The 27,394-nt window shown below is 35.7% G+C and overlaps 1 protein-coding gene across 1 annotated transcript in view; it reads right to left on the reverse strand.

The window, feature by feature from the left end:
* Positions 1-15,789: 15,789 nt before the first annotated feature.
* The window catches only part of LOC145695177 (D-serine dehydratase-like), a 63,720-nt gene continuing 52,115 nt past the window's right edge, over positions 15,790-27,394 (reverse strand). Inside the window, exon 7 of the mRNA XM_081772141.1 lies at positions 15,790-15,997. Coding sequence (XP_081628267.1) covers positions 15,908-15,997 — 90 coding nt within the window. The 3' untranslated portion in view covers positions 15,790-15,907. The remainder of the gene's footprint in view (positions 15,998-27,394) is intronic.

Raw genomic sequence — 27,394 nt, forward strand, 5'->3', positions numbered from 1 at the left:
TCGTCTATTCCATAATGATAAATTTTTTGAAAAACTTGTAGTGTTGTCTCCATAAATTTCCCAATAGAGTTTTCCAGGTAAAGAAGGATTTTTATATCTCCATTGTTTAATTTCCGTCTTTTCATACTCTGATATAATATGTTTGAAATTTTCTGGTGCCAGTTTAATATTCATATTTTGGCCGTCTTGACATGCATTTTTAGCAGCTAGGTCGATAATATTTAAATTTGGATCTAAGTTGACATGAGCTTTACTGAATACAAACGTTATTTGAAAATTGTTTTTTGACATATTTGTAGAGATGCAAAAAAGCCGGCTTTTTTGAATCGATAGTTTTTTTCACATAAAAAGCCGGCTTTTTTGGAAAAAAACCGAGAATTTTGGAAATTTTGGCTTTTTTCATTTTCATGATTTTTCTATCCAAATAGCTTTCTTATAGTATATTCTATAGTTAGATAAGATTTCCACGACCTGAATGCCATATTTAGCTCTGTAATTCACCATCAAGATGGATGGAGCACATATTTTACGAATTAAAGCTAACATGAAGAATGTAGTATTTGAGGGCAATTTTACAGGTTATTTAACTTTATTTTAACATTTGAGTTATCGACATTTTTTTCCTTCTCTAGATCATTTTAGTTTGTCATCCGTGTTTCATTTCTAAGAGCTTAGTACTCCAGCTTCTAGCACGAAAGTTAAACTTACGTTTTTCTATATATATCCGTCAAAGCATACGTTTTTCAATATGCCCGTCAAACCGTATTTCCACATTTCTGTTATACTGTAGTTGTGCAATGATTTAGCAATAATTTTCCAGATACAACCTTGAATACCAATTTATACAAATAATCAATAGCGGATTTAGAAAAGTACTTTGGGAGGGGTTTCTCTGATTGTTTCGTTTTCTAAAAAGTCCTAATTTTATTTGGGAGCAGCTTGAAGTTTATGAGTACAGGCATAACTAATATTTCGTTTCGTTTATATGTTTAGCAATAATCTTCCGGATACAACCTTGAAGATCATTTTATACTGAGAATCAGTAGCGAATTTAAAAAAGTGTTTTGGGAGGGGTTTTCTTACTACTAATGTTTAGTTTTTCTAAACATTCGTAATTTTTATTTGACGGGAGCTTAAAGTTTATGAGTAAAGGCATAACTAATAGATATTTCGTTCGTTTTAGACATTCCACAACTTTGGAGAACAGGCTTCAGTCCGAAAGACCGATCCTCTAACCTTCGCAAAACGTCACTGCTGGTAATTAGTAATAATAACGATTTAAAAACAATAAGAAAGGAAGTCGGCCAACTCCTACACTCCTAGTCGGCCAGCACACGCACTATTTCTACATTCTCAGATGGAATGAAGGAAGGCTTTGTCAGAATGGTCGAATGCTGGGTTGAATCCCGGACTTCCCGATAGAAGCGCAAAAGCCAACCACTCAGTCACGTTTGTTGTGCAGTTGTATTTAGCTTAACTTAAATATATTCCGTAGTCTTTTTTTTTTTCGTAATGATATGTTGAATCCCTCTTGTTAAAAATTCGGAAACCTTGAGGACTGGGTAAACCGTGATGGTGGTCAAGGGCGCCCATGTTGTGGTTTCCAAGGAGGGGCAAGTATAAGCGACGTTTCAAAAATAGTTTCAAATTTTGCTGTAACTAATGTAAAAATCCTATTGGATTTTCAATATGCTGAAGTACATTTTCCTCTAGGGGGGGGCAAGCGCCCCCTTAACCCCCCTGATGGGCGCCCTTGATGGTGGTTATAAAAAACTTGACTGTAGAATTTCAAGAATATACAGAACCATGTGCAGCCTTTAATTGTATCATACAAATCTAAGTATTTCTCTTATGTTTTATTTTAATTTTATTTTGTTTCAAAAAGAGAGTATGGAATATTTTGAAGTAAAAATACTACATACAATTTTGCTAGTTATTTGTGTATTTTTTGAAAGAAGTTTTTACTCTTAGGGTTGGCTCGTTTACACCAGCTTTTTTTTTTTAAATAACTGGTTTAAACTAAAAAAAATTAAAAGAACAAAAATGCGAATCGTGTGAACTTCATGGTGACGTTTCACATGTCAAACCATCTGCATTAGTCTTATTTCCTTTTCACCTTTTAATCAAGGTGTCAAATGTTCAATTCTCGGTCGAACCACAACCCTTTTTTCATGTGTAAACCAAGTTCTCTTTCGGATGTCACTTTAAGCGAAAGTCTTCTCCTTGGTAACCTCGGTATTACGTAAGGATGTTAAGCCTAAACATACAAAACGAAACCAAATTATATATTTCTGCATGCCTGTTGTTTTATAAAGAAGCGAAGGTTGCTTAAATATATTGATTAAAATTGGTAAAATTTATCGATTGCCTACTTAGCTTCCAACATTAGCTTGGATTGGACTTTCAATGATACCTACATACTAAATTTGTAATTTAATACCTCAGTTTTAGAAAAATAAACACACTGCTGAACAAGACTGCACTTATTTAATATAAAAACACATTTATACGTGACGTTTCGATCTTCTATCCAAGATCCTCATCAGACGTACACTCACGTCTGATGAGGATCTTGGATAGAAGATCGAAACGTCACGTGGAAATGTGTTTTTATATTAAATAAGTGCAGTCTTGTTCAGCAGTGTGTTTATTTTTCTGATTTTATACGTAAGACGTTGACTATGATTGTGTGTCACTCAGTTTTAGCGTACTGATTATAATACGTTGACCTTTAAATTTTACATGCAAATTAAATTTTACAGGATTTTCCTGTTATTGTTTTACATTTAAAAGAATGACGGGATTTTCCCGATGGCTAGGGCGGGAGTTTCTCAATTTAAGAAATTTACTGACCGGACTTCTTTAAGCTTATGGGACCTCTTCCAGCATAACCCCGTTGTTGAATAATAACACCAAGGCGAAACAAACTTATTTCTGTGAATATGTAATATAAATACATAAAGCAAAATATCCCAAAAAAGCCTGGTTTAAACTGCCCCCCCAAAACGGGTTTTTAGCATTTTCAGAAACAACCATGGTTCTTGCCAGCTCTGCTTACTTTTGTATATAGGAGGTTAAAATGTGTTTATTATATACATTGGTTAATCCTTTGGAATTCATAATGTAAAAATGTTGAAGTAAAATTGTTTAAAATATCTTTTCGAAATTCATGGTTTACTTTCGAGGTTTTATATTATTATCGGCATCAACCACTAATCAAATGACTTTCTGTGTTATAGAGAAGCGAAACAAAGTCTGCTTTATCGATTTAAAGCAGAATTTTGAAAAAAAGCCCAAAATTTCCCAAGCAAAAAAGCAAAGCAGAAAAAACCGAGTTTTTTTCCAAAAAAGCCGGTTTTTTTCCGAGCCCTTGCATCTCTACATATTTGCATAAAGATATTTTATATTTAATATGATCCAGGTAGACTTTTTATTCCAGTGAGTTGAATTTAGAGACATTAATACACTTAAGGAGTCAGAACATATTACTGTCTTTAGTATTTTGTTTCTTTTTATGTATAATAGAGCTTGACGTATCGCAAAAGCTTCTCTCGATTCCCGGCGGCAGCTCATGTGGTTCGAATTCCACGTTAATCAGTAGGTCCACGTCTCAAATAGCCTCGCTGCAGAACGGGACGTTAAACTCAACTCAACAACAATCAACAAAAGCTTCTCCTTCGAATATGGAAGTATGTTGTGGTAGTCTGTATTTAATAATTTTGGAGTCTTTGGGGATAAATATTGCTGCTCCGACTTTTGAATTTGGAAATTTTGAAGCATCAGTATATATAAATGTAGAATCTTCGTCAAAAGTATGAATGATGTTTTTCCAAATATTCTGGTAAATTGATTGTTTGAGATCTTCGTGATAAATTTTTATATAGTTCGGTATTACTGGATTGATCTGCGTAGTGTTTACTTGGTAGTTCCAGACATAACAGCTTAACGTGGGTACTTTCTGAATATATGGACTGACGTTTCTTAAATTTAGATATGCTTGAATGAACCATGGTCTGTTTTTTGAATACGGAATATTTCTTTTTTTCAGTATTATATCTATTTGTTGCAATTTATTTACGATTGGAGTGTTAGATTTTCCAAGAACATTTAAAATGTATTTGTGAGCGTATTTCGAAATAATAATGTGACTTGGATTACAACCTATTTCTGATAGTAGACCTCTTTTTGGGCAGAATGCCGGTTAAGCATAAATCAATCTTGCTAGCGAATAAAACATCTTTTCTAGTTTGTCGATATGTGACTGGATGTAGTACATGAATATAATGCCATAAAATACTTTTGATATAAAACCTTGTTTAAGGATTGTAACTAGTGATATAGGATTGATGCCCCATGTTTTTGATGAGAGACAACTGAGAAGGTTCTGATATTTTATAAATTTAGACATTAAATGTTGAATGTGTATTCTCCATGTTAATTTTCTGTCAAGATACATTCCTAGATATTTCATTTCGCTCACTGGATTGATTATGTTATTTTTCATTTTTATTTTATATTGTAAATTGTTCCTCTTTCTATTAAAGATGATGAATTTAGTTTTTCTTTCATTGAGTTCGAATCCGTTCTGATTCATCCAATTGTTAATTTTGTCTAAGTTCCTTTCTAATATGGGAAGACTGCTTTCGAAGTTATTGGTTTGCATGCTTATCAAAACATCATCTGCGAAGCTTATCAATTGACATGGCTGTAAATTCAATTTCATTAAATCTGAAATGTTTATGTTAAACAAGATAGGACTTAATTTACTACCTTGCAATAAACCCAATGAAGTTTCCCTAGGAAGAGAATATGAATTATTCCATTTAATGTACAGTTTCCTATTAATTAAAGAATTATGTATAATTCTTATAATTTTTCCTGGTATTTTTAGTTTATGCATTTTTTTGATAAGAATATCTAATATGACATTATCATATGCGCCCTTAATGTCTAGAGATACTGCCAGTAGTGAACGCCTTAAGTAGAAAGATTTGTAAACATCTGTTAACAATAGGGACAAAGCGTCTTGAGTTGAAGAATTTTTCCTGAAACCAGTTACATTAGGAGAAAGAATTTGAAAATGTTCTATAAACCACATGAGGCGATTTAGTAAAAGATTCTCAAATATTTTCATAGAAAAATTTAGTAGTGCTATAGGTCGAAAGTTAGTTGAATTATCATTCTGTTGTTTAATTTTTGGTATTGGGGTTACTAAAATTTTCTTCCATGTTGATGGTATAATACCGGAGTTCCAGATATTGTTGTAGTAATTTAGCAATATCTGAAGTCCTTCTGGAGGAAGATTTTTATAATGTTTAAATCCAATGCCGTCTATTCCAGGGGCTGAGATTTTATGTATATTTTTAAGAACTATTTCCAGTTCTTTTATTGTAAAGTCTTTGTCTAATTGAGGATTTGGGTTGTTAAATAAATAAGTGCTTAGTAGCATTCTGTCGTTGTTGACAGAGCAAGGTGTTAGCTTATGATGAAAGGTATCAATCCACGTGAGGTCATTGATTGTATTCGAGTTAGCATTATTAATTTGGTAATTTCTGAATTTCTTCCAGAAATTCCAGATTCTGTATGTTGACGTGTGCTCTGATAAGGAATTACAGAAATTTTGCCAGTATTGTCTTTTTGCTTGCTTGATTATGGTTTTTGTTAGAGCCTTCTTTTGTTGATAGTTTATAAAATTTTCTGGAGATTTTACATTTATAAATTGTTTGAAGGCGAGTATGCATCTGTTGACGCTTTTTTGGCATTCTACGGTCCACCATATTGGTTTATTATTTGTATTCTGTTTTGGGTTTTTAGTTTTATTCCGCTCCTGATTTTTTCTCTCTGATAGTCTGGAAGCAACAATTTTAATTAGTTTGAACAAGTCTTGTTCTCTATTTAATTTTTCAATGTTTTCTTGTATTAAGCTGCTAAATGATGTCCAATTTATTTCCTTTGTCACATGCTGGAGTTTAGATTTAAACGGTGCCTTGCAATTATATGAGTTGTCAGGAATCTGTTTAATTATGTGAGTTTTGAAGATAATAGGATAGTGGTCACTATTGCACGTGTGAAAGTATGTAGACCATTCTGTTTCGACGTAATGATCTCTTTTTGTTAGAGTTAAATCTGGAGCACTGAAGGAATTGTTCTGTACTCTAGTTGGAGCCCCGTTGTTTATGAAAGTATATGAAGATTCTGTGAGAATTTTAAGAAATCTGCGGCCTTCTGAATCTGTTCTATTTGATCCCCATATGATAAGAGATACATTTAAATCACCACAAATATAATCAAATTCTTGCTGATTTTGTAATAAAGATTTCCAAAAAGAATTATTAACTTTTGTTTTGGGAGGAATATAGATATTCATCAGCTTTATGTTATATATTTGAATTCCAATGTATTGAATATGCTCGTGATGATCGGCTAACTGAACGTTAATAGTTTTAAATTGTATATTTGATTTAATACATGTAGCAATTCCTCCGTGTGAATCGTGTCTGAAGTGGTTGATACAAGTAAAACCCTTAATTCTTAATGGAATGTTAGGTTTACACCATGTTTCCTGTACCAAAACTATATCTGGAGAGTATATGTTGATTAGTGATTTTAAATGATAAAGTTTTCCATATATACTTTGTGCGTTCCATTGTAAAATTACCAGTTTTCTATTAATTTTGGTAACCATTCAAGTTTATCTTGATATAAGCTGTAGTTGATTTTTCTTTGAGGTTTTTTTTTTGGAAAACTTTTTTTTAAATCTAAGATTGAGTGTATTTCTTGCATAATTGTGTTGATTCTTAGTTGTGTTTCGTTTTCATTAGAGTCTGGCTGAGAATTAGTCAAATGTCGTTGGATAATTTCTCTTAATTTACACATTTTACATTGAGATTTTCTTGCTGGGTCATTTATGCTATCTATTACAAAATTAGATTCCGCTAGGTCCCTTTCTTGAGTAGTATTAAAGTTTGAATAATAGGTATTGGTTTTATTAGAATGATCTTTTCCTTGAGGAATAGCATTATTCCAAAGGGAATGCTGTGAAGATGGTTTTAAGGGTATTTTCCTTTTGGAAGCCGGAGCTTCTTCTCTTGAGCCCATATAGTTTTTGTAACTATCCTTCTTCACACTGAAGGAATTTTGAAGAAAGGTTTTAGATGTCGAGGGATCTTTAATGTTTAGTTCAGTAGCAATGTTAAATTGCACCATTTTTCTGGCGTTGTTGTCACTCGTACTTTTTAATGATTTATGTTCTACTATGTTTTTTCTTTTTTTCCCTGAAGGACTACCAAATGTCTCTCCGCGCTGGGATTCAATAGGTGAGGTGAATTTATTTGAGATAGCCTCCGAGTAAGTAAATTGTTTACCTCTAGGAGGGAATGGTGCCAGAGATGAATTTGTTATGGTATCTGCAAGTGTTTCGAATAAAGATGTAGAATTTTCTAAAGCTGGAGGTCGTTTTATTATTGTATTGGCTTCGTTAAACGATATTTTGTCTTTAGCCATTAATTCCATGATTTTGGCTTGTCTTATGCGTTCAACGCATTGGTTGTAATCTGCTCTATGATTGCCTCCACAATTTAAGCATTTAACTGAATTATTGCAAACTTCAGGTTGATGCCCTTGCCCGCACTTGACACATGTGAGTTTTTTGGCGCGACAGCTATTTTTCCTGTGCCCAAATTTATAACAACCTAATAAACATTGTTTGATACTTGGGATATACAAATGTACATCTCTTTTCATGTAGTATAGTTTGATATCTATTGGGAGTGTTTGTGCGTAATATTACTGTTGAGGTTGGTTGGAGTTCTTTATTGTCATTTTTACGGTAGATTCTGCGAGCTGAGGTGACTTGAACATCGCATTGAATGTCTGACAACAGTTCATCCATGGTTATATCTGGGTCTACACCATAAATATGTATACCATTAAGGAGAATAAATTGTATCATGCTTCGAATTGCTTTCCAATTATATGTTGCTATAATATATTTGTAATTATATGGTCCCATTCCGATATGATAATTTAATTTTTGAAGAAATGTAGATCTTTGGTTTTGTAAGTAAGTACATTCAAATAATAAATGATCTAGGGTACCTATACCCTTATCACACCAACAGTGATAAGTCTCCTTTTTTCTAATTTGGAATAATTTAATTGGGGTAAGTGCTGTACCTAAAAGTATTCTATAATATGCAATGATTTCCTTTCTTGCCCAATGTTTTATGAATTCCCTGGGTTTATGGGAATGATGTTCGATGGTTTACCAATAAGTATTTTCAGGTGATAATTTATTATTTTGTTGCCATTGATTTACTAATGTTAAAAAATGTGTATCTATAATATAAAGGTAACTTCTATAAGGAATTTTTATATAATATGGTTTTCCAATTCTAGTTGCAGACTTAGCTGCATTGTCAATAAGATCGCCATATTTTAGACCAATGTGGGAAGGCATAAAGTAAAACTGTACAGTGTAATTCTTGTTTTGAAGTGTTTTGTAAAGATGTTTTATATTTAAAATTGTCCAAGTAACTTTTACATTCCAGTATGTATTTTGCAGTGTTTGAAGGACACTAAGTGAATCAGTACATATACATGATGTATGTATTTTATGTTTTAAAATATATAATAATGCCTGACGAATAGCAAAAGCTTCTGCTTCAAAAATTGATAAAGATGATGGTAATTTATATTTAAGAGTAAGATTATTAGATGATATGAATATTGCAGTGCCCACTGAAGAATCTGGGTATTTTGATGCATCTGTATAAATTAAAACAGTGTCGGTGCGTAATTTTTGAATTTCTTCTTCCCAAATATTTTTATATACTTTACGTAATTCCGAATTTTCGATTTTTATAAAATTCGGAATCGTGACATTTATATTTACTAAATTGATAGTATATTGCCATGTAAAGCAAGGAAGAAGGGGTACCTTATGGATAAATGTTTGTATGTATTTAAGTCCAGTATAAAATTGAAGGTTCAAGGTGAAATTTTCAGTTGAACATAATACAAAACACATAAATACATTTTGATAGTCATCTAGTTTGCAGTGTTGCCACGTAATAACTAAAAGAGTCGCGAGAACGGAGTTTAAAGGAAAATTTTCTTAAACATCCCTCAATTATTTTTCCTTTGTACGCAGAAATGTTTAGTTCATTGCACTGAAATCCTACACTCTTAGAAATCGATTGAGGTATAATTTGTTCCAGTGTTGCACTGACGGTCGGAACATTGATACAAAGTCATACTTCCATGAAAATCTATTATTATGAACTCTGTGAAAACTATAAAAAAAAACATATTTCCTCTGCTGCTATTTGGTGGATCAAGACGAAATTTTCAGTTAAAGTTGAACATAGAATAGGACACATTTTATAATTCACCTAGTTTCCAGTGTTACCATGTAATTAAAAGAATAGCGTGAAGGAACGTTTTTAAGGAAACTTTTCTTAAATATCCATCGATTAGTTTTCCTTTGTACACAGAAATATCCCGTTCATTACATAAACTGAAAGCCTACAACCTACAAAGCGATCGAGGTATAAGTTGTTCCAGTGTTGAACTAACGGTATGATCTATGGTCATTTAAAGAGATCCCATCGACGTATGTCAATATAAACGGGTGCTAAAAGGTTAAAGGTCCCAGGACCCAGGTGTTGCACTTATATGTTGACCAACAACTATTATTTGCTTCTAAGGATCCTAAGGAACATTTTAATGTAGTGGCAAAAGTTACTCGGAGGGAGGGGAGTTACCCCGTTGGCCCTCGGTCTACTATGTTTGCATTATGATTTGAAAATTAATTTTTCTTCTTTCAAAAAAATTAGCACATGTCCACTTTATCAACACCTTTCAAAGGTTGTATATTTGTTTTCTCTACCATGATTCTGTATGTTCATGATCAAACAGTTCATCCCAAATTTGATCAATTAACTTGTCTTTTACACTTTCGTTTCTAATTTGTTTTTCACCATCAATTTATACCCAGCATCATGTATGCTTGGAAAATCCATGCTCATTAAATTTATTATACTGTATTAATTAACAAATGCAAATGCATTAATACTAGCTGTGATAGGCACAATAGTATTTATATTTTAGTTAATTTGCATACCGAATTTTTGCCTAATTTGCATGTGTAATTCGTGATTTAATTAGTTTTATTTTATTTTAATTAGGTTTAGATTAAAGGATTATACAGAAGCTGCGCTAATTAGATGAAGCTTGTATATAAATATTGTGTATGTTTTATAGTATTGGGTAACGTGACATCAAATCATCGTCAGTACATGTAAATAAGACTGCATAAATTAATTGAAACTGGAAGATATTTGGACATGGGGATTCTAAGGAGCAGAAAATACGTTGAAAATTGGAGTTTCACAGAGTCAGCGGAACAGAGAAAAAAAGAGAAGAAAGCGAACTTCGAAGCTCAATCTTTGTGTGAGCAAGGATGCGTGCTTTTAGTAGCGCAAACCCAGGACATTGTTACCATCTCATTTTCAGAAATAGGAATGAATATGAATTATACAGGGTGCGGCACGTAAAACCGGCCCGTCGTAATATTCTGGTATATTGTGTTTTTGGCAACACTTAAATAATCTACCTTCCTACCAAGAGATGGCGTGTCGAGGTCGGGTCGATTTACGTGACCTGCAGCAGTCACGTGCAGCCGCAGCCAGTGAAACTTGTCGAAACCAGTTGAGAAAAAGGCCTCGTTGTGTTAAGCCGGGTGAGTGTCAGTGTGTGATAATGCCGTATTCGATACCCGAGCGTGTTGTCATTGTTGAAGGGTTCATTCTCACTGGATCTTTTGTGAAAACAAAGAATTTGTTTCGGGAGGAATTTCCAGGACGTTCTGTGCCAGCAAAAAGCACCATTCAGGAATTGATTGAAAAATGGCGGCGTACAGGATCAGTTCAAAATGCTCCCAGGAACAGACGACCATCTGTCTGCACACCTGAATTAAAGATGCAGGTGGAGGAGATAATGACAAGAAGTCCTTGAAAGTCAACCAGGAGATTGAGTCAACAGGTTCATGCGAGTGAGAGAAGTTGCAGACGTGTTTTAAGGGGACTGAAGTTAAAACCGTACCGGATAAGTGTTGTGCAAGAACTGAAGGAGCCTGACCTGCAGAAGAGGGTGCATTTCTGTTCATGGCTCTTGATCAATGTTGCCAGTGGTTTCTTGGATCCACTAATGCTCATCATGAGTGACGAGGCGTGGTTCCACCTGTCTGGGTACGTAAATTCCCAAAACAACCGGTATTTGTCGACAGAAAATCCACACGCAATCCACCAGGTACCCTTGCATGATGAGAAGATTGGTGTTTGGTGTGCCATTTCCGCCACACGCGTTATAAGGCCCATATTCTTTGAGACGACAGTAAACAGTGACGTGTATATGGGAATCCTGGAGGAGTTTTATACACACTTGACCGAAGAGGAGCGTCAGTTATGTTACTTTCAGCAGGACGGTGCAACATGCCACACATCAGCTGCATCATTGTCCCTTGTGCATGAGATGTTTACACCAGAGAGGACAATCAACAAAGGCTTGTGTCCTCCTCGGTCACCAGACTTGTCCACGTGTGACTTTTACTTATGGGGACTGTTAAAGCGAAGAGTATACGAAACAAATCCACACACAATTGAAGAACTCAAGACCAGGATCCAGGATGTCACCAATAGCATTACAACACAAGAACTGACAAGGGTATATAAGAATCTCCTCAATCGTGCTCACATGTGTGTTGAAGTGGGCGGAGGACACTTTCAGCACCTGCTGTGAAGGCTGCTGTGAAGGTGAGTAGTCATATTCAATACATTACATTTCATTTATGTGTTGTAGTTAATCATATTCAATACATTACATTTCATTTTATGTGTTCACTTTACGGGCCGGTTTTACGTGCCGCACCCTGTAGAATAGAATGAGAGAGATAGGGTAACATTTCTAGTCCCTTGTATACGAGTAGAACACTGTGCGTACTGTAGACACGAAGTCGGGAGAAGACATTGTCTCCCAAGTACGAGAAATTTTCACATGTCTATATGAATCGACGAGTATAATAGAGTGTTACTTTTTCTGACTCCTCCTCTTTTTCGCGTTCTACACCTCTTGAGCGTCGCGTCCGTTAATGAATTTCAAGCTGGCACAGCGAAGCTCTAGAATTCAAAATTTTAGCAGTCACCACAGCAGTCGACGAATTCTGCATGATAATCCCATTAGATGGCACCTCTGTTGTTGTTATGAGTAGCTTCTGCTATGATCCTATGATAATGTTATGAATAGAAAACTTTCTGGATGTTTCGTTATATATTTTAAGAGTAGATCGTTGTTATGTTATTAGAAAGAGATAATGGCTTGTATCAATACATGTCCGAATAGTGGTTGCGGTTCTGTCAAGCTCCATGTTTACAGAACATACCAAAGTTTTTTTTAAGAACCACTGCAGATGCAAACCTGAGGAGCGAAAGGGATGCTCTACAGGTCTATTTATCCTTTTATAAGGTTTCTAAGGTGTGACAGTGCTTGAGAGGCTGCATACAAGAGCATTAATATATGTAGTTTCGTTCTCACACTCATAATTAACAGATAAACACTGAAAAAACTAAAAACATTAAAATAATGAATATGTTTACACCACCAACCCCTTTTGTCATACAGGTAGAAGTTTGTGAACCTGCCGACAGGTGGCAGCAAAGGACAGCTACTGTCAAGCAAGTGTGGCTGGAAGTAAAATTGTTATAATTTTTGTGTTTATACTTCGATTTCGTATACTAAACTTTTTACTAATGTGAAGTACTATATACCAGTGGATAGCTTATTTAATGCTCTGTGCAACGAACATATGCATTTACAGATATTTAAATCGTGTGAGGAAATACGGACAGAAAAATCAGTCAAAGTGTAAAACTAGACCAAATCTAGGTCACGGAGCAATGTGCTCAAGATGGCAAATACCTGCACCCCTATTCTCCAGTAATTTTGAAAATGGGTGCGTCTTTAGCGAGTTTCTGACAAGACAATGAACTTGCGGTTGTTTTAAAAACAACGCGGGTCAAAGACTCGAGATGAGTTGTGACTTTGTATCGGAAACGATCACTTCGAGACGATCAGTTGTTACGGCGCTGTTAAAGAACTCACTTCGAGTGGAGTTCAGTTGTTGCTTAGTATCGGGCGAACTCATGCAATTTCGACGCTCAAACAATCTCATTTGTGCTTAGTCCAGAACAATCGCGAGTGCAGTTACTTTCATTTTTTGGAAGTTTAATAGTTATTTTGTACCTATTACGAATTAGCAGTGTGACGAACAGTGATGTCGGCTCACGTCGTTTAATATATGTAGTTTAGCATAACAGTGTATTCCACAGCTATATTTGAGTACACAGTACGAGGAACTGAGCCTTATAGCTTCGTACCGAAAATATGCTATTCTTGGAGCGGCATCGTCACTTATAAATCGTTGTATATAAATGTATATAGTCTTCAGTGCCTAGTGAGAATGGATTTTTGTGTTAATTTTGTGTAAAACATTCTTCATTTATTCAATGCATCGCCGTAAAACGCTACAATCACTGAGAGGCAACAACACAACAAGGCGTCAACACCCAGGGTTGTGACAACCGATCCCCGAGGTTCGACAGCAGAGAGAGAGAAAGGGGACCAGATGATGAGAACCACCTGCCATCTGTAACAACAGAGCCCAGGAGCAGAGAGGAAGTTGACACCCTCCAGACTTCCCTACGACAACCTGCATGCTTCCAGACATCATCCAGAACCGGAAGTGGTCGTAGAACTCCAAGAGCCAACAGAGATGCATCGGTGAAGAGGATTCCGTTGTAATGTAAAATAAGAGCGTGCACGAACTGTGAACTCAATCAAAATAGGCCAGATCTGAGCTCGTAAAGTTACAGTGTTAAAATGCAATTTTTTCTTTCTTTTTCATTTTGCTTGTGCGAGTGATGTGTACAGTGTTAGATCTCATATTTCGATCGATGAGCAATATTAAAAGGATTAACCATCTTACTTGGAGAGTCTCCTTTCCCGATCACCTCAGGACAGATAAAGGTATGTGCCAACATTTCAATGTAATATGTTTCTTTTCAGGCCGTATGCTGTGATTTGGATAAATCCATGAATCTGCTGGGCCTATTTTATGTTTTGTGAGTAATTTTCTTTCTCAGGTCGTGCGTTAAAACTGCAGAGGGCCCTGACACCACGAGTTTCATCATAAAGTAAAGTAACCTTTCTAAATTTTGCATTATTTAAACATTAGCTCTACCGACTGTACTAAATTCTTTTGGCCTTCAGCTTGTGATTGTATGCAGAGTCCGATTAGTTTAATCCCCATTTGCATACATGAGTGTGATGTAGTCTCCCACATTAGCATTCCACTGCTTTATTTTCTTACGTCATCCACGCATCACACCCCCATTCACATAGCCATCCTCTGCCTGTAAGACATCGTGTTTGCACGTGTGCACGAATACTATCTTAACATTATTCAAAATATTCATGCTACACAACATTTTAATTCTTGCAGTTGTTTATATTATGTTGCATAACGCCACTCGTTTGTATACAAATATACTGTGTTTCGAGGTGCGTGAATATTCCTTTATTTTCAATCATCTTTAATTTATCTTTCAATAATTTACGAACCACTAGTTCATTATGACGTTCAAGTGTTTTAATAAACGTTATCACTTTGAAATGCAAATAATCCGAAACCAACACTGGCAAATTAACAAGTTTTCCCCACTCAACCAAATTTAATTTCACTCTGAACACAAGTCCTATGGCAATTAGAATTACTGGATCAAAAGAATCATTTCCGAATCCATAACAAATTAGTAATTCGTTTTCTTAGAATTAGACCATATTCTATACTCAACAAATAATGAGCTGCATTTGTTGATGTATAAATACTCGTATAGACATGTTCAACGCCGAATAATTTCTACACACACACTAACACCTATCCACATATAAGGAAGAAAATAATTCAAGTTTCAAATGTTTGCACATGCTCGCTGCACACTTATGACGACACCAATTCAATGAATTCCAAATTTTGCATGCTACGTACAGATACATTTATCTTCATTCCGTTATAAATTAAAACAATACTTCAACTTTGGAAATATAATATTAATAAATATAATAATAATAGAATCAGAATAATTATCTGATTCTAATTTTTCCGTATAGCTACTTGGTGAAATCACTTTATCCTTCTTGTAATGAAACACACACCAACTTTTCATATAGTCTCTAATCCTGTACAGTACACCAAGTTCTAAATCACTCAATTTCGTAAACGATACGAACATTTTAATGTTAAGAACACGCCATCTTCGACTATACTTTCACAAACCAGTGGCCAGTTGAACAATGGTCATCAATTGCTATTTGATACCAAAATGTTCACCATCCTCTTAGGTATTGCTCAACATCAATATCATCTCTCTACGGCTTACAGTTCCCAAGATATGGCCCCTTAAATCTGCCGAAATCGGAACTTTTTGGACCAATATCTCGGGAACGTCGAGAGTCACGCGAAAAATGTCATCACTTTCTCAGGTGGATGCTCTATCGAATGGAAGGCTCAAAATTGAAAAATTCTCAAATAACAGGCACACACACACACACACACAGACATAAAGAATTCAATAAGAAATTTTTAAAATTCGTTGAAAATGAACTTCTTATGGGCAACACTATACCTGTACATAAGAGGGATTCCAAACGAAAGTGTGAATAAATCATCAACCGTAAGTTTTGTATACTAGTTTTTATTATAATTAATATAACATATTTTATTGTAATTTGAGTTATGTACAGAAGTACAGTGGAGCCGGAGCTACCCTCTTATTTAGTTTATCATGATTATTTACCAGCCTCTAGTTGGAAACCATTCTTCAATTATAGTATCACCTTCATGAACAAAGTATACAGGATACATCGCAGCAGTAGCACAAGCCTGAAAAATAATTAACGTTTTTAATTAAATGTGTATAATTTAAGATTGCATTCCAGCATGCAATTCGAGATAATTATACATATTTAATCCTACTAATATGAAACAGCGAAATGCCATTGACTGACAGACTGATCACTGCATCTTTATCTTTACCGAACAAGGTGAAATGTGTCTGGGGTTACAATCCGTCTCAATTTTGTCGTGACAGTCATGGTTTCAAAGAAAATGTTCCACGTTTCGACGTGACGGTGTCGGGACTTCAAAATGTTCCATGTCCTATGTTTATTGCTGAAGTTAGTGACTATTATTATTAGAAATATTGGAGCCTAGTTTAGATATTATTATACAACACTTAAGATAAGAATTTGCCCTTATTTTTATATGATCTGAGGCCTGCGTTGTAAGAGTTCGGGGTTCGGTTCTTGTACTCCAATGAAGGCTTAGCCAAGAGACGATGGATTGAGCACAATAGTGTGTGACATTCATCGCTATATTCAAGATATTTACTCAAGAGTATCTTAAATACGAAAAATAGGGATCCAAACTACTAATAGATAACATTCTATTAACATCGTGTTCGTGACATGTCCTTCAGTCTACTGGTTTGTAAATTTAGATAGCTCTCTCCAATGGATACCCACCGTCCGGGTTGGAGTACGTAGTAGATACTGTTAAGTGTACCTGTGTCTTCCTTCTATTTATAGTAAGTTTCAAAGGTATTTTCATTTAACATCTGATATTTGTATCCAATAGACGATAATCTCTTGTGCTACGCTGTACATTACTACATAACAAGATCAACATCATATTAAAACACTTAAATATAACACTATCTTAGCTTATTTATCTACAATACCTATTTCGATATTTTATACGAATCACAAAACAAAAATTAAATCACTTAAAAATGATTAGATTTATTGGGTAAAAAGCACTCACAATATCAATATTATAGACGCTGAATTGATTACAGATGTGATAAAAATTTTAGGTATTAAGATGGCCCATTTATTTGTTACATGACTCGAACGGAAGTATAAAATACGGACGCGACGCGATTATGTTGAATAAACTCGAAATTTATAATTCCATTTTATGGCAATTGAAAAATTTTCCATTGTTCATTATTCCATGTCTTCATACGATAGATGATATATAATTTTAAGCACCATGCTTAAACTAGTTTGTGGTAGGTGTGGAACTTTACGTTATCGTCGTCTTCATTTTCACTAAACAACTTGAACGAAAACAAGAAGAAATCACAATTGATATCTTCAATTTTCACATAGCGAACAACACTGTTTAACTTGTAACATTTTTAGCACTATATAAAATGAAAGTGCAAATACTATCATTTTGGCTGTGCAGTTTTGTCCATTTTTTGGACGATCTTGTGGAATTACCTAGTTTTCTTCTTGCTATGGCTTCTGGGTGCACAGTGCCCACCTCTCTCACATCAGCATTTTTGCAGACAAAAGAGAGCGGATTAATATAAATATTGCTTGAATATAGTTCCAATGAAACTACGTATTGTTTTTAAATATTATAATCTTTTAAACACTATTAGAAAATCGAATATATGTAAGTTAAACAATTAACACGTACACACAAGATAGTTCACTTAATATAAATCAATAACAAATAATTGAATATATCAATGCACTGGACAACGAAATGTGTAGGCGTGAGTAAGGGAACGAATAAATATCTTCCCAAACATGGTTCGACGAGAGGTATTGAGTTGTCTTGAGAGAAGAGGCACAGTAGAGTGGGGTCACTTGGCGCAGTTTTTTTCCTACTGCGCATGCGCAAACCCTTGACGCTGATTGGCTGGCGCAGGTCACGTGACCCCGCCCCCTTGGCCACGCCCCTTGACGCTGATTGGCTGGCCACGCCCCCTTGGCCACGTCCCTTCACGCTGATTGGTCGGTGCAGGCCACGCCCCCTGCCACGCCCCTTGACGCTGATTGGCCGGCGCAGGCCACACCCCCTTAACTGCGATTGGTCACGCTCTTTTACGACCTCCGATTGGCTGGCAGCGGACCCCGCCCCGTACGCGCCGATTGGCTGGCGCAGGGACCCCCTTCCGATTGGCTGGCAGCGGACCCCGCCCCCTTGATCCGATTGGCGGACCACGCGCACGGTCTGCGCAGATCGGTCGGCGGCGGATCCCCGTCCACGCACATGTCACATAAGATTCGTTCCCTTTATGAGCACTTTACGAACACATAACGCAGCACATATTACACAGAGACTCGTTCCCTTTTATGAGCACTCTTTTAAACAGCAAAGACTCGTTCCCTTTTATGAACACTTTACAATCACATAGCAGAGCTAATAAAGAGTATGGCATATTTTCCAACCCAAATTTAAAACATAGCAGAATTAATAAAAGAGTATGGCTTATTTTCCACCCCATTCATTCAACATGAGAGCAGAAAGTGGTGGAACCCCTTGAAAACTTGTTCTTTAAGCTGTGTCGAAAATTGCGATTTTCGAAAAAAAAGTTGAAAGTTGGCTGATGTTTACCAAACGTAGGCAGATGATACATTTGATGATCCTAAATCGAATACCGTTAAAATTTTATTTCTATCTCTCACTGTTTTCCAGATATAACGATTCGAATTTTTTCAAAATTTCGACCCATTTGGTTTTTGAGTTTTTGAAACTCTCTATATGTGTACTCCACTGGAAAGACCGGTCAAAAATGTGGCTCTATCTCTTACCGCTTTCGAGATATGACGGTTTAGAGGCAAAAAATTTCGACTTTCGAAAAAAAACCGTTGAAAGTTGGGCGATGTTTACCAATCTTGGGTAGATTATACATTTGATGATCCTAAATCGAATGCCGTTAAAATTTTATTTCTATCTCTCACCGTTTTCGAGATATGACGATCCGAAGTTTTTTTTGACAACTTGGCCCACCCTGGTCGTACAAGTTTGAAACATGGTTCCATGGGTTCTTCATGTCTAAAAACGACAAGAGGTGAGGTACGGGGGGATTTTTTCGATATTTTTGACCGTTTTCGAGATATGGGCCATTTTATGATTTTTGGACATCCAAAAATGGACTTACACGATTTGTCTGGAGTATTTCTAGCAATGACTCTATGAAAGCGGGGAAACACCACTTCAATGTGTTATGATTTTTTTGGACCCGCCGTAGCCCCCCTCCCTTGTCGTACAAGATTGAAACATGGTTCCATGGGTTCTTCATGTCTAAAAACGACAAGAGGTGAGGTACGGGGGGATTTTTTTCGATATTTTTGACCGTTTTCGAGATATGGGCCATTTTATGATTTTTGGACATCCAAAAATGGACTTAGAAAATATTTAGCACATATCTTAGTCGTTTTTCTTTGGAGCCAATAGTAAATAGTTTTATTTTAGCCAATGAGATACTTGACTTGTAGATTTTGCTCCAATGAAAAAAAGTTTTATTTTAGCCAATCAGAGGAAAGCAGAACACTATATAAGGGTGAGGTTCGAGGCAGTTCTCAGTCAGTTATTCGTCGGATTGCAAAAAGATAACATCGTGTGCAGTGTGTGAGAACAGTGAAGTGAAATTTGTGTGAATTAATGGTATTTTTTGAACTTTGTCAAAATTTTCGATGCGGGTTTTTAAGTGTTCCTCATAACTGCACCCCGGACCAATTATTTTTTGAAGAATATGTTGTGCTGAATACGATCGTGAAAACCCGGTGTCACAGCGGCAAAAAATAAGCCGAATATAGATTTTTTTTAAAATAAGCATTTTTTAAACTGTCAAAATTTTCGGTGGTGGATTTTAAGTGTTCCTCATAACCTCACCCAAAACCGATTATTTTTTGAAGAATACGTTGTGTTGAATACGATCGTGAAAACCCGGTGTCACAGCGGTCAAAAATAAGCCGAATATAGATTTTTTTAAAATAAGCATTTTTTGAAAAAATTTTCGGTGCGGATTTTAAGTGTTCCTCATAACTGCACCCAAGATAGATTATTTTTTGAAGAATACGTTGTGTTGAATACGATCGTGAAAACCCGGTGTCACAGCGGCCAAAAATAAGCCGAATATAGATTTTTTTAAATAAGCATTTTTTGAACTTTGTCAAAATTTTCGGTGGTGGATTTTAAGTGTTCCTCATAACCTCACCCAAGATAGATTATTTTTTGAAGAATACGTTGTGCTGAATACGATCGTGAAAACCACGCGTCACAGCGGTCAAAAATAAGCCGAATATAGATTTTTTTTAAAATAAGCATTTTTTGAACTTTGTCAAAATTTTCGGTGCGGATTTTAAGTATTCCTCATAACTGCACCCAAGATAGATTATTTTTTGAAGAATACGTTGTGTTGAATACGATCGTGAAAACCACGCGTCACAGCGGCAAAAAATAAGCCGAATATATATTTTTTTAAAATAAGCATTTTTTGAACTTTGTCAAAATTTTCGGTGCGGATTTTAAGTGTTCCTCATAACCTCACCCAAGATAGATTATTTTTTGAAGAATACGTTGTGTTGAATACGATCGTGAAAACCCGGTGTCACAGCGGTCAAAAATAAGCCGAATATAGATTTTTTTTAAAAATAAGCATTTTTTGAACTCAAAATTTTCGGTGGTGGATTTTAAGTGTTCCTCATAACCTCACCCAATATAGATTATTTTTTGAAGAATACGTTGTGTTGAATACGATCGTGAAAACCCGGTGTCACAGCGGCAAAAAATAAGCCGAATATAGATTTTTTTAAAAATAAGCATTTTTTGAACTGTCAAAATTTTCGCTGCAGATTTTAAGTGTTCCTCATAACCTCGCCCAAGATAGATTATTTTTTGAAATATACGTTGTGCTGAATACGATCGTGAAAACCCGGTATCACAGCTGCCAAAAATAAGCCGAATATAGATTTTTTTAAAAAATAAGCATTTTTTTTTTGAACTTTGTCAAAATTTTCGGTGGTTGTTTTGCAAAGTAAAATTCCGTTTTTTTCTATTTACAGGTTTAGAAAGAATACGTTATTGGGAAAAACATTAATTGGTGTTCTATAGTTGGAACAGTCCCAATTACTTTTTTCTTGCAAATATCTGATTTTTCCGAGAAGAATTTTGCAAAAAAAATATATATATAAGCATTGCTTTACAGTGAATAATTGTTGAACGTTAAGAATAATAGGCTATTAGAAAAAACATTAATTGGTGTTCTATAGTTGGAACAGTCCCAATTACTTTTTTCTTGCAAATACCTGATTTTTTCGAGAAGAATTCTGAAAAAAAATATAGCGTTACAGTGAATAATTGTTGAACGTTAAGAATAATAGGCTATTAGAAAAAACACTAATTGGTGTTCTATAGTTGGAAGACAGCAATTAAGATTTTACAATATTCTAAAAGTTAGATAAACAGCAAAAAATGGAGCGATTTAATATAATATCCGAATCTCAGCAATATTATAGACAGTTTAAAGATAATGGGAATTTACTGACAATTGAATTAACTCCTCCCCCAGAGGGAGAAAATCCCCTTGAATGGGTAGAAAACGGTATTAATGATTTGGTACGGTATGTAATGAGAGGTGTGCTCCCTCATCATCGTGTAGGGTTGACTTTTATAAACCAAAATCACCCAGATAAACCATTCTATTTGTCGTTTCGAACTGCTAATAATATGACTGCTGAAAATGTGTGGGGTGCGTTAGAAAAAGTAATTCAATCCAATACTTCATTCTTATATCAAGATCGCTTTATTTTCTATTTTCACCACGTCGAATTACCTATTGGTATGGGACGAGTGAAACAGAATTTTTCTGACATAAACGAGTACATAAAACATAACAGAGGAATTATAGTCATTAAAAACCCTGAATACTATTGTTTGGGTCAAGCTCTGGTGGTGGCTATAGGGCTTATTGAACATAAAAATGATAAAAAAGAAAGAGATAGATATTACCATCAATGCCCAAAAAATATGTTTCAAAAGGTATCCGAACTAAGTGAAAAGGCTGGTGTTAGCCTAGAGAATGGCGGGGGGATACCGGAATTAAAAAAATTTCAGGCATATTTAGCGGATTATAAAATCACCGTGTATGATGGGTTATCGGGGGAAAAAATATTTTTCGAGTGTCAGTAAGTCTTCTTGGCTGTAAAATATTTCCACATTCGTTCTTTAAGAGTTCGATTAAAACGTTCCAGCACACTTGCTTTAATATCGGCGTTTTGTGTTGTGAAGAATTTAATATTTTGCTTTTTTAAGTATAACTGAAATGGTCTATTAACAAACTCTGTACCTTTATCTGTTTGTAGACGTAAGGGTCTACGACGTGTAGATGCAAATATTTGCTTAAATGCTTTTATAATGTTTTCACCAGTTTTTGTACGTACAGGCACAGCCCAGGCATAACGACTAAACAAATCAATCACTGTTAAAATATACCTATTACCATCATTATACTTTTGCAGACTGTGCATATCGTTTAAATCAGCTTGCCACTGATCGTCGATATTGAACACTAAATAGGGATTACGTGGAAACTTTTTACGTACTGGCTTATGCAGAGTATAAGTCGACTGTTCTTTTACCCACTGTTGCACTTTGTGTAAAGGAATAGATTTCTTCACAGCTCTCCATAATGACGTTGCGGTTGAAAACGAGGCAGGGTGTGAAGTGTTATAATAAATATCGGCCAGCTTCTTCATATTTTATAATCACACCATCTGTTGACAACTTTACGTTTACGTGGTGGCTCCTCCTCCTCCTCTTCTTCTTCCTGTTTTGGATCAGCAGCAGCAGATGATGATGTCAGCTTACGAATATATTCTATACGCTGTGGGTTGCCTATATACTCTAAAGGTATATTGGATTTTGCTAACAGTACAGCGAAGGGTTCCCAGCCTGTAGGGGGAATATTTTTCTTGCGATACCTGACAAAATCTGCTATTAGATCTACTATATTAGCTCCAGGAATTAATTTATTATAAATATTAACATTACCATTGTCATCCCAATGAATGTTGGAATTTTGTTTTAATCTACGTAATAAAGGTCTTGCTTTACGCAGACAATTTTCGGGGAGAGTAGATAGTATTTCATCGTCCTCCCCGTCCTCATCCTCCTCCTCCTCCTTCTTAGTACCAACACTAGTTGATGTTGTTGCAGTAGGTTTTTGCACAATGTGTAAATATTTTTGTAACACCTCTTTATAGCGTATCCATTTTTCTTCAACACTCATATTTTTATTATTTAAAATATTTTTCATCTCATCATCTAAATTAGATATAGTTTGATATTGGTGCAATTTTTCTGGTGCAATTAAAACAAGCTTTTGTGCATGCTGCATAATTATTTAATTAAAGTAGATAGTATACCTCCAATAATAGGTGCAAGCAAAGCAGTAAGAAACCCACCTTTTTGTACAATTATTCGTTTTTTCTTTTGTTTTAATGATGGACCTTTTTTCGCTAAATACCTCAATTCCTTTCTATATCTTTTTAATCTATTTTTCTCTTTTTTATTTAACGGAACATTTCCTTGTAATACGTTATAGGAACATTCACAAATAGAACGAATTAATTCGTGATCAGCATTTTGTAAAATTGCTTGGCGTACTTTGGGTTTCGCCTTTGCTAAAAGTTTTAGTAAATGTGCACTCTCTTTGCTAATCATTTTTCTTTTTGTAGCTATTATATTAAAATTGAGTATTAAAATATATCAGTTATTGAGATTATTTTTTTTACCGGTACATAAACATAATTGTAAGAATCTGAGGGGAAAACTTTTGTTCGAACACGATGTTCGTCGGGAGTGCCCTGTTTTAAATCAAAAACCAAATAACTATGAGGATCTTGTGTTGCGTCCTGATAGGCTTCCTGTACAAATTTTGTGTTACCAGGATATAATTGGCGTGCTAGATAATTAATTTGAGCCTGGTCTCTGGGGTTTTTAAAACATATTATATAATGGCAATTTAATGATATGTCTCGCATACCTTTAGCTTGATGAAACATATTTTGTGTTATAAAAATAACACTTAAATCTCGGTGGTGGCTACCTTTAGTAAAAAAGTCAACAATTCGTGTATCACATTCTCGCATTAAATCGTCAATAATTACCAGATGGGGGCCAGCTTGTGCTGGAAAATCATCTATTTTGGGGAGCCCTTCTTTAAATGTACAACCTGAGGATAGAGTTTCATACAGAGGTTGCCACTCACCATAACACCATACTACATTTTTCCATTTTTCGGCATAATGTTTTAAAAACTCTTTTACAAAATATGATTTACCACACCCAGTGGGGCCAGCTATAATACAAGTAAATGGGTGTTGAAACTCCATATTCTGTTACACCACAAAATAATTATGAATATAATAACATATTATTATTATTACTTTTCAGGCATGTTTACAACTTTACATAATTGAGAACAAGTAATTATGGTCCGCTGAATGCACGGCAAATGAAGCTGGAGTTTTCGCCATGTACAAACACAGAAATTTACCTGACCATTACTATCGTCATCTGACGAGCGAATAAAACACTGACGAATACCTTTAAGAGTATCTGACAATGATATTTTATAATTTTCACTAATGAAAAATTGTGTAGGCAATGAAGAATTTGTAACAGCATTAAAGTAGTTTTCAATATATGAATAATATGATAGAAAAGTATACCACTCATCAGGTGAAAGACGAATACGATCAGAGTACTTATGTAAAGTGATAATAACAGAAAATTCTCCCTCATCATCGCATGCTAGACAAACACATACCTCGAGTTCATTGAAATAATAATAATATTGATTTAAAATTTGATTATCCATTTTTTTTACTCTCTACTTAATTAAAAACTATCGTTTCTACTAATACTGTATTTACCCTATTCGATTTCTTTTATAACCGTAGGGAAGTGTATCAAAATTTTCTATTCGTTTCCTTTTACTAGCAGTAACCTGATAGATTTTATGCGCCTCCGGCTTAGTAATCAATTTATAATCTTTAGTACGTACAATTTGTCGACCGAGAGGAACGCTAATAGAAGGCGAATTATTTAAAATCATATCTTTCATTTGTTCAAAGTTAACATATTTTAATGTTTTATTATTCAGTGTGATTCCCTTGATTTTACATACTGTCTTTGTTTTACCATTAAGAGTGTTAACAACAGAATAGCCGTAACATTTGGGACCACCAGCACAAAATTCTTCGATATATGCATCCGGACCATATTCTGCCAACTCATTCTTCCATTCCCCTAAATGCACTCCTATTTTTAACTGTGGCTCACCAGGCGATTGAGTGTAAATAATACTATCGGTATCATAATATAACACACGCTCGCCAAGTAAATCCAAATAACGAAATAACTCGAGGCGAGCGTGTGTCGTGGTGTATGCGGCGATTATCACGTTAATGTTTTTAGCAAAAGCAATAACGCTCTCATTAACACTCCAGTTGAGCACACGGAATTTGTCGCCGATTGGAATACACGAATTAACCTCAATATTCGGATTTGTTAATTTATCGAAATACTCCTCGGGAGTTTTAATGATAGCGATTTGCTCCATGTTTTCTCTTTGTGCGAACTTACCCCACAGGCTGTTTACTCCTAGCTTTGAAATTCGTTTCTTAGGTTTGCTGCGCATAATCTTTTCCCGGTCTAATCGGATACCCTCTTTCTCATAATACTCCTGTATGAACTGGTATTTTTGTTGTTCGGTGACGCATCCTGCAGGCCAACCGTTACACTCAGTCTTGATCTTCATAAACAGGTTAATGTATTCCGTGAAAAGACCGCCCTCTTTCTTTTCAGCGTCATACATTACAACCTCATAGCTCCATACCTCGTGTTTTTCTAGCACTCTATATCCTTTCTCGACAGCTACCCGCACTTCGTCTACAACCCACACTCCAGTCAAAGCTCTTTCCCCTTCTGAATGCCGGCATTCTTCTTCCTCATTCAGAGTGTCCGCGCACGTTCGGCATAAGGGGAACAATAATTTTCCACCACTCCGATAGGGCAGCACCGGGTGGTAGAGATTGGCCGGGGGTAAAACCGAACACTTTATTATTCCCTCAAACGCTGAAATATCGGGACACTCGTCATCACCTACATAAACTTTCGGATGACCCACAGAATATTTTTTCACCTTACAACAGTAAGGATAGAGGGAGATTGTATCTGTATACATGATACGTTCTCCCTCTTTCGTCTTTCTGTAGAGTTTCACGCTGTCGACTCTACCGCCATACAGGGCATCCCGCGGGTGAATTGGTGCTTTTTTAGTCATGATGTGGTTTTTTACAAATATACTCACCGGTGGGTGTTCTTTTAAAAACTCACGCCACCGGCATTCCCACATTTCATGAACTATATACCCCAGCTCTTTTAAACGATTAATTTTGTTTTCACTACTTTCATAACGCATATTAAAAGTAGTGTACGCGTCATTATATATGGGGTTGTCACGGCCTGTGGGGTAACACTCCCGGCACCCGTGAAATAGACACCCTTGGTACTCCCAAACGTGTTCTTCTCCGTTATAGTGTGCATATCCATCCACTTTATACCCTCCTCTCACCACAACCTCTCGCCCGTTACCAGAATGCTGGATTCGTGTTTTCAATCTGTCGGCCTCGTACACGAGCCACTGAACGGCGCCGACAGATTGATTATCACGCCACCTGTAGCCACTATGCGGGATAATACCAATGGTGTCTTGTCGCAGGAACTTTTTTCGATACATTAAGTTGCACGCGCTGGCAATGCTTATAGTCTCGAGGAACGGGTTGACGCCAGAAATAGCCTCAAACTCGTTCATAAATTTTACGCAAGCATTGCGCAGCACGTCCACATCGTTCATACAGTATTTTATAAGTTGTTCTTTTAAAACGAAACCCGTCTCTCCAAGTGTTTCCTTTTCCTCATTGTACCAACGCAAAAACTTCTCTTTCTGTTTCTTTTTCAAACCCCCCACATCGTAATACTCGATACCCGGTAAAGCACCCCTATACCCCTGATTAGCTTTTGCGTTAAATAAATGAGGGAAATGACCCTTCGAGACGGACAAATCGAACGCGTCGCCTAATTTGGCCAAAGGCATCGGCAAGAAATTTAGACTATCGATAAATTTTAAATATAAATACTTCATCGATAAAATTTTGCACCCCCGCATAATAATTCGAGGCGTCCACTCTTTATGAAGCATCATTGCGCGTAAAATAAAATGGGCGTCGTAGCCCTTTGCGTTATGAGCCACAACGACTATTCTATTTATTTCAGAACGCCTTTGTGCTAAATAGTCTAAAAATTCGCCGATGCATTTGTCCCCGTAAAATACATGTGTTCTATCGCCGCATACACCACACCGTTCAGTCTCACTGTTTTTACAACAGTAGCACACCTGTTGGCTGACTAACA

This window comes from Thermobia domestica, chromosome 9 (genome assembly GCF_964235325.1).
Source record: "Thermobia domestica chromosome 9, izTheDome1.hap1.1, whole genome shotgun sequence".
Lineage (NCBI taxonomy): Eukaryota > Metazoa > Arthropoda > Insecta > Zygentoma > Lepismatidae > Thermobia > Thermobia domestica.